The sequence below is a fragment of the Orbicella franksi genome, chromosome 5 (assembly GCF_964199315.1).
Source record: "Orbicella franksi chromosome 5, jaOrbFran1.1, whole genome shotgun sequence".
Taxonomy (NCBI): Eukaryota; Metazoa; Cnidaria; class Anthozoa; order Scleractinia; family Merulinidae; genus Orbicella; species Orbicella franksi.
In genome coordinates this window covers 5,893,382-5,902,265 of record NC_138149.1, presented here as the reverse complement: position 1 = coordinate 5,902,265, position 8,884 = coordinate 5,893,382, and the positions used below count along the sequence as shown (strand labels likewise).

At 42.4% G+C, this 8,884-nt stretch overlaps 2 protein-coding genes across 2 annotated transcripts; one reads left to right on the top strand and one right to left on the bottom strand.

The window, feature by feature from the left end:
• Nucleotides 1-1,048: 1,048 nt before the first annotated feature.
• Nucleotides 1,049-2,916, top strand: LOC145486733 (uncharacterized). The gene has a single exon (XM_081465445.1). The coding sequence runs from the start codon at nucleotides 1,219-1,221 to the stop codon at nucleotides 2,914-2,916; it is 1,698 nt and encodes a 565-aa protein (XP_081321571.1). The 5' UTR covers nucleotides 1,049-1,218.
• Nucleotides 2,917-3,874: 958 nt separating this feature from the next.
• LOC145486732 (uncharacterized) lies at nucleotides 3,875-7,063 on the bottom strand. Its single transcript, XM_081465444.1, has 4 exons — nucleotides 6,027-7,063; nucleotides 5,872-5,891; nucleotides 5,140-5,735; nucleotides 3,875-5,017 (listed from the first exon to the last, which is right to left on the bottom strand). Exons 1-4 carry the CDS (start codon nucleotides 6,608-6,610, stop codon nucleotides 3,875-3,877), a joined length of 2,343 nt encoding a protein of 780 aa, XP_081321570.1. The 5' UTR covers nucleotides 6,611-7,063.
• Nucleotides 7,064-8,884: the final 1,821 nt, after the last annotated feature.

Sequence of the window (8,884 nt, the reverse complement as noted above, 5' to 3'; positions counted from 1 at the left end):
AGAGTGCCTGATATGTTTAGGAGCCACCACATGTCCTAAAAGCAATGATCAATGATAACAATTTTTTATTCTAAGACCGTAACAAATCTGGTGTATGGTCGGTGGATTCTTTTCCGACTCTTTAAATTCCCTGGCTATTGGCAGTCACATTGATGTCAGTAAAGAATATCCTCCTCCTCCACATTTCCCAAAATTTTTACAGGGTTTATTTTACTGCCTTCGAGAACATCAAAGTGCTCTAGATTTTGAAGCTTGGTTCTATTTTACCTAAACGTTTAATAGATGCTTTTTTAGCTTTAAAGCTGAACTTGTTGGTTTATTTTTCACAAATTTTAAGTTTTTTCGGCTGTTCCGATATTTGTAAAGGAACGTTCCTCTGGGATCGAGTGTTCCTCATTTTTGTGTTCCTATTAACCTTAAGAGGACCAGCTTTTTACAGAGTAGGAACATAGCGTTCACTGTAAGGTAAGACAAGAACATTTTGTTCCGAGTTGTCAACTGCAAGTGGAACAAATTGTTCCCAAATGAGTGATTTAGGACTGTTTTGTTCCGAGTTCCTTTTTGTACATGGAACACATTGTTCCTAACTTGATAAATTGGGTCTGTTTTGTTCCGAGTTCCTATTTGTGCATGGAACACATTGTTCCTAACTTGATAAATTAGGACTGTTTTGTTCCGAGTTCCTATTTGTGCATGGAACACATTGTTCCTAACTTGATAAATTGGGTCTGTTTTGTTCCGAGTTCCTATTTGTGCATGAAACACATTGTTCCTAACTTGATAAATTGGGTCTGTATTGTTCCGAGTTCCTATTTGTGCATGGAACACATTGTTCCTAACTTGATAAATTAGGTCTGTTTTGTTCCGAGTTCCTATTTGTGCGTGGAACACATTGTTCCGAAATTAATAAAGAAAGACTGTGTTATTCCGATTTTGCTATCTGTGAATGGAATATATTGTTCCGAAATTGGTCATTAGGAACAAGTTTTGGACTTTATTGTTCCGATTTATCGATCCGTTAACTATGTATTGTGTCACTAAATAGGCGTGTACAGACCTGCCTGGGCAAGTTTGGGTTGTATCTCACTGTCATGAATTTTACACAATAGTAATGAGTGTGGGCAAGCAAGGGCATGTTTTGGCAAGTTGAAACGTCCTTTTGTTTCGGCTAAGATTTAAAGGCGATTGTGCTAGCCACATGTTGTTTAAAGGGAAAAAATGAGCAAGAAGTGCAAAGTCAATTGGTCAGATGTCCAAGGAGCATCACCCAAACCAAAGCGGCTTCACTTGGAAAAGGATGAAGCAGACAGCTTTTACCATTGCCCGATACAAGAGTGTGAACATGATGGATTTCAAAGTCAGAGAGGCTGTAGAAAACACGTTAGCACTAAACACAGTTGGTTCTTTTATTTTGACGAAAGGCCCGATTCTAAACAAGTAACAAAGTCGCTGACGATTGGAAGAAATGAAGATGAGACAAGCGAGACCACAAAGCACAACGTGAAGTTACTTTCTTCATTTCCATTATCATGTAACATTGGCGAAGTATTCACGAAATGGTTGACAGGAAGTGCTGGCGGTTGTAAGAAAGATCGTGCCGCTCAACAGATAGTGACAAGGTGCTTCAAGTTTCTTAGATTTTGCTGTGAAGATGAAGAGGAGTTAACGTTTGAAGTGGTCGACTTTAGTTTGTGTTCTCCAAATCTGTTGTTTAAATTTATCGACTACTTACAAGATGAATGTAAGCTCGGTCATGGTGGGCGTTTGGGCTACATAGATGCTATTTCTGAATTGATCGACTTCAGAAAACTTCATGGCGCATCAGAAGCAGTTCTAAGAAAGTTCTCTACGACAGAGTTGTACCTCAAGAGAGCCCGAAAAACAGTTGCAAAGATGATGAGATTGCAGTGGACACAAGATTTAGACATCGAGACTCTGGAAGCAAGAGGGCACTGGGCAACAATGGAGGAGTTATTGGAGGTGGTGAAATTTCATCTGCCGCGTTACGAAAATACCGTGAAAATGTGCAAAACCAGTCCAGCCCAAGTGCACCCCTCAGACCTAACATTTGCCACAAAATTTGTAGCCATGTATCTGTTCATCAAGGTGAAGGGATCGCGGCCCATGACGTACCAATATTTGACGGTGGACATGATTGCCACAGCTAAGGAAAACGGTGGATTTATCGATCAGAAAACGTTCAAGACGGCTGGAAAATATGGCTTCGATTCTTTGATTCTGACCGACGCAAACATGCACGTTCTTAACGGCTACATCTCGAACGTTAGACCGTTGCTTAAGCCCCAGTGTGATTTCGTTCTCGTCACCAGAAATGGAGGTCAGCATGGCAAACTGGGCGAAACTATGAGCAAACTGGTTTTTGATGCAATTGGAAAATACATTCATCCCACACGTTATCGCCAAATCGTCGAAACGCAAAGCCTCAATCAGCTCACTAGCGAAGAGCAAAGGTTTTTGTCTGAGGACCAGAAACACAGTTCTGCGGTTGCTAAAGTTCACTATCAAAAGCAGCGATCGCGAGAAGTTGCCCTGAAGGGTCACGAGTGTCTTCAAAAACTTCAAGGTACCCAGGGTTCCGAGGTAGACGATGACGTACACGCAAGACTTGGCGGTTCAACGTCCAGCTCCGGGCCTTCAGTTGAGACAGCTCAGAATAAAAACAGCTCGACCCCCATAAAGGATACCCTGCCTAAGAGAAACTTGCACCTTCAGAGGAAAACTCGTCATGTTTTAAAATTCACGAAAGAAGAGGATGATTTTCTGAAGGACGGGATAACTAAGCACGGGTTTGGACAGTGGACAGCTATTTTGAGAGATTCCGATTTCGCATTTCAAGACGGAAGAACGGCGGACTCTCTAAAGAAAAGGGCCGGAATGAAAATGTCGCTAGTTTGATAAAGAGACTGGAAAAGTGTGGACACTGACTTTCAATGCAAAGCTGATGGGTGTAAGCAGAGTTTGTTGTACACAAAACAGACAAAAATCAATTGCTTTATTGTAAATGCATCTTCCTGTCTCCAGATGACAGCAAACTCAACAAACATGTTATATTCTTTTGGAACTGGCCTATCGCCACTGTCAATATCACTGTAGCATAACGACTGTCTAGTTCACAGTGCTTTCAAGAACTATAATCTCTTAATGTAACTAATAGCCATAATATTTTTCCTTTAATTCACATCGTGTGCAAAATAGTCAAACGTAGCATAAGCGCAACGTGGTATTCCTTAACAATGCACACACTAATACATGTGCAAATATGAACATAGAAAGAATAAGTCGCACGCAAGCTGTCTTATTACAAGCCCATGAAACTACCAATCTACGGTTGCGTACTAGTCTGCATAAAACGAGTCAGGGTCATTTGCTTCTTGGATGGATGCGCCTGGCTTTGAAAGTGTGGCCTCTTCACTGACGTAGCTGCTACAGGGTTGTGAGCTCGAGCAATGCCTGGGGACGGTGGACAGATAGCTTCCACGTCGTCATTCGGAATGTACATTGGTGTCTTTGGTGCCGCCGACCAACATTCTTCGTCGTCTTCGTCTGAGCTCCTGCTTCTGGCAGGCAGATTTGCTGGACGCTGGCTGGGTGGGAAGACTCTCACTGGCAGCGGAGAGAACAGGTCTCGTATGAAATTCACGCAAGAACGGTCTACCAGCTCGTTGCTAAGGCAGAGCCTCTTGCGTTCTGCCAGGGCAGCCGGTAGTTTCAGCGTTCCATGACGCTCGTGATAACAGCGCAGTTTTTCGCAATTGATTTCCAGGAGACTTTGCATCACTCTTCGTTCTTCTTCGTCTCTTGGATCTTCCATTCTTTCGCTTTGCTCAGCCATTTCCTTCTCCATAGCTAAAAGTCACGGCTTCCCAAATGCTGTTCTGATCCTTTCCTGTTCCTGATCTTCTTGAAAGGCAGCGAGGTCCCTTCGAATCGGTGTGGGCAGCGGCTCGTTATGGTCGTGCGGGAGCAACGACACGTGCTCCACCGACACTCCCCTCGTTTGTAAGAAGTGTTGCCTCTTCTTATAGCACCTTTCTTCAACCCTTTTCAGCCTTTCCTTTTCAGCGAGATGACTTTCTAACATGTGGCTCAGTTGGCGGTGACGTAGAGAGCCAGGTGAGCATTGTGCCAGCCTAGCTTTCAAGGTCGTCAGGGTCTCGTCTTCATCGGAATCGCCGACATCTTCAATGGCGTCCTCTTCAGAGCTTTCTTCTCGGGATTGCGGTTCTGTCAGAAGGCCGCAACTCTGTTCTCGTCTACAATCGCCCTGGGCGGTTTCGTCGACTTCTTCGTCTATTAAAGAAACGCTCAAAATGTTGCGCAACTCCTCCTCAGGCATACCACTTTCGTGCACAGTGGGCATTGTACTGGCCTGACTGCTCGGGCTGTCTCCTACGATATTGTGCGCCCACACAATGCAATCCATAGCATGTTTCCTCAGCCACTTGTTTGCTTCAGGTTCGACACGAGGAAGACTCTTGAAGTGGTACTTGCGCAGGCGTTTGTCCATAGCTTGATTGTGAGCTGCACCAAAATCCATTTCCACCTGGCAAGTTATGTACATGGTCGAAGTGCAATGGAAACCTTGAGCCTTTTTCCACTTCGCGTCGTGCGACGTGAAGCCCCCTTGACATATGATTTTCCAGTCATCTATGTCGAGCAGGGTGGCATATGCCTCGTCTAGGAAGATAACCTCTGTCAGGTTGTCGATCATAGCCTTGTTGAAACTCTTTTGTTTCGTGACGCGAGCAATTCGGCTTAGGGGAATGATCTGAAAAACAGGTGAGAAGAGGCTGGTCTTTCCGCTGTCAGCTGAGCCAATAGCACACAGCACAGGCTGTTTGTGTTCTTTGGGACGGAACAACGCCAGGAAATCTGCACAAAACTGCCGAATTTCATCTTCTGTTAGGCTGTTCCTTAGGATTGCCTCAAAATATCTTGGCTCCGGGTCCTTGAGTCGGTCGTAGTCCACAAACGCGCGTGGAGTTGTGAGACCCTTCTGTTGAAAAGAGCCAAAACAAAAGCACATCAGACAGTGCTACAGATCGTAAAGATTGGGTTTGAAAATTTGATTGTATCTTCTTATTTAAATGTTAAAACAGTCCAGTGTATTCTTCTCACCTGAGATTCTGAGATAATCCCTTGGACGAACGACCCAGAGGAAAAGCTCCAAAACCACCCGTCTTGTACTTCGATCAGGTCTCTGTCAATCTTAATTTGGCGTATGAAAGGGCTTTCTGGCTCGCTTAGTATGGGCAGAACACGTTGAATATGCTGGACCAGACGGTCTTTGAACGCTTCGTTTCCCATTAGGCTGTGGAGGAACGTTTTCATGGTACACAGATACTGGAACGTGAACTGCGATTTGGCCGCCAGTTTGTACACCTCGCCGCGATACACAGCATACTGCAGCTTTTTCATCACAATTTGTATATCGTTGCACAGGACTGTTACTGGACAGGATAGGGGTTTGTGCGGCGGATCTGGTAGTGCTGTCTGCGATGTACTTTGCAGGTTGTTATCAAATCCAAAGGTGTCTAACACGAGACCAGCTCGGCGTAATTCCGAAACGGATGCTGCCATCATCGCTTGAAAACTCTCAAGAACGACACGAAGGCGAACGACATTTTCCGTCGGCGCTGACTCTTGGGATTCTTCGTGGAAGTCACCATGAAGCTCCTCTTGCAGAGCCCTGCCAATCAAAACAAAAGGTTTTGCTTACGTAAGGCAATGCAATATCTCCCTGGTATTACTTTGTGAAAGTGAACTGCTGAAATCAAACTCGCGATGTTTTGAAAATGAGAAGATAAAAATTGATCAATTATCGATAATCGAATAACAGTCTCTTTTCACCGGGCAATGAAGCATGATTACTTTGATTTTTCAATGATGAATAGCATTTTTTACCTTTCTGACTATTTATGTTTGTTTATTATATATTTACTTTCATTAGCGTGCAATTTAACAGAAATTCAAAGAATATAAATTGGTCAAATTAATCTACTCACCCGAGGCAATGCTGGTACGATGACTCCACTAGTTGCATTAAGCAGAGGTTTTTGTGGTCCTTAAACACTTGACACAGCTGATTCAGGTTATGACAGCAGTTTTTCTTTCGTGACGCCCTTGATGCATAATATTCCAAACCGCAACTTGCGACAGCTCTTTGGATTCTAAGTGCATTAATGACCGAGCCATTGTTTGTTTGGCAAGCCACCCAGTAAGATATGGCTGGGAATGTTTGCTTTCCCGGCGATGAAAGCTGGGACGCATTGACGGGCGATTCGTCATTCGATTCGTCACTCTCTCTGGTCTCCTGCAATTGTGGCCTTTTTCGCTTCTTGCTGTCCAATGTTGACGTACTTATCGCCGAAAAAAAGAAGCAAATTTCCGCCAATTTTGACAAGGTTAAATCGCATTCGTCGCGTTTCTCGCATATCCAGTTCCATGCTCTTTCTATTTCGGCGTCGCTAACCCGCCAAACGCACTTAAAAGCAACAACCGAACACAGCTTTTCAACCCTCGCAACTATCTCGCACTCCGCCTTATCTCTTATTGCCTTGCTATTTAACTGAGAGCAAGGTTTGCTCATCTTGCCACATGAACATGAGCATGAACTGAGCCGTTTGAAGTTCTGACTACCCTTAAATACTGTTCCGTCACAAACATGAACAAATTTTCATTCTCAAACCCGCCGGAGAGAATAGCAGAGCAAATCACAGGTGAAAGATTGAGAACTCCATTTGATCACCACCAATAGCTTTGCAATATTCTTTTTCTCTAAATTCTTTCGTTGAGCTCAAAAACAAATAATGGCTTTCACCTAAACACTCCACAATACAAATCTCCAAAACAAGTTAATGCTTTAATACATTTGATGAAGAAAAGATTACATAAGCGTTATGTAACCTATCAATAACTTTGATATTTCTGACAAATTTCTTGTGGTTAGTTCCTTTTGAAAATAATAACGGAAAAAAGCTGATAAAGTTAAACAAATGTATTCATGCGTATGTGATGTGATGAACAATAATAAGTTGATGAGGTGAATCTACTACTACTACTACTACTACTACTACTACTACTACTAATAAATAAAATTAATTATTATTATTATTATTAGTAGTAGTAGTAGTTGATGTTAATTAATTCATCTCATATACGCTTTATACGCTAAACCCGATAAACACGCCATGTACAGAGTGAAATGTGCCTACTGCATGCTAATGAGTTGTTGCAATGATCTTTCATTGTTGTTGGCGTATATACCGGTTTAAGCGTATATAGCGGGTTTGAGTAAATTTGTTAATCAACTCTGGCCATATCCGTAGTATACGCCATACTCAGTATACACGCCAACAACAGAGTAAGATTCACTTCATCAACTTACCTTTCATTTTTACTGTAAGTATTTTGATACTTACAGATCAAAACGTGATAGGGAACAGAAATTTTGGGAAACGATCCTTTACATTTCCCAAAAATTTATCATGGCGTGTTTCGCTGCCTTTGAGCGAAACAAACTTCACCAGTTTTTAAAGATTGTTTCCTTTTCACCTAAGCGCTCGATTTACGCTTTTTTGAGTTTTTCTTTAGTCTTTGCCTCGTTTTTTCGCTGATTTTAAGTTTTGTTGGCTGTTCCCATATTCCAAAAGGAACGTTCCTCAAGTATCGACTGTTCCTCGTTTTTGTGTTCCTATTGACTATAAGAGGACCAGATTTTTTGCATGGTAGGAACAAAACGTTCACTCTAGTGTAAAAGAGGAACATTTCGTTCCGAGTTCCCAACTGTAAATGGAACATATTGTTCTCAAACTGATAAATTAAGACTGTTTTGTTCCGAGTTCCTTTCTGTGCATGGAACACATTGTTCCGAAATTGATAAACTAGGACTGTTTTGTTCCGAGGTCCCCTCTGTAAATGGAACACATTATTCCCAAATTGGTCATTTAGGACTGTTTTGTTCCGAGTTGCTATCAGTTGATGGAACACATTGTTCCCAAATTGGTCATTTAGGACTGTTTTGTTCCGAGTTCCTATCTGTAAATGGAACACATTGTTCCCAAATCGGTCATTTAGGACTGTTTTGTTCCGCGTTCCTATCTGTTAATGGAACACATTGTTCCCAAATTGGTCATTTAGGACTGTTTTGTTCCGAGTTCCTATCTGTAAATGGAACACATTGTTCCCAAATCGGTCATTTAGGACTGTTTTGTTCCGAGTTTCTATCTGTAAATGGAACACATTGTTCCCAAATCGGTCATTTAGGACTGTTTTGTTCCGCGTTCCTATCTGTAAATGGAACACATTGTTCCCAAATCGGTCATTTAGGACTGTTTTGTTCCGAATTCTCATCTGCCAATGGAACATACCGTTCCCAAATTGATATTTTTGTTCCGAATTCCCATCTGTGAATGGAACAGTTCGTTCCCAAATTGGCCACTTATTACGAAATATAGCACTGTTTTGTTCCGAGTTCCTATCTGTAAATGGAACATATTGTTCCCAAATTGATAATTTAGGACCTTTTCTTCCGAGTTCCTCTCTGTGAATGGAACACATTGTTCCCAAATTGGTCATTTGGGACCAGATTTCGGACCATTTCTCTGCGCATTCCTATTTTGTTCCCAAATGGAGGTGTACTTTGTAAGGCAAACAATAGGGCGCGCTCAGACCTGCTTGGGCAAGTTTGGTTGCATGTCACTGTCATGAATTTTGCACAATAGTAATGAGGGCGGGCAAGTAAGGGCATGACTTGGCAAATACAAACATATATGCAGTTCCTTTGCTTGTCATCGGCTCCTTGGTTATGGGTCAGATTTAAAGGAGATCGTGTTGGCCAAATGCTCTTCAAAAGGCAAAAATG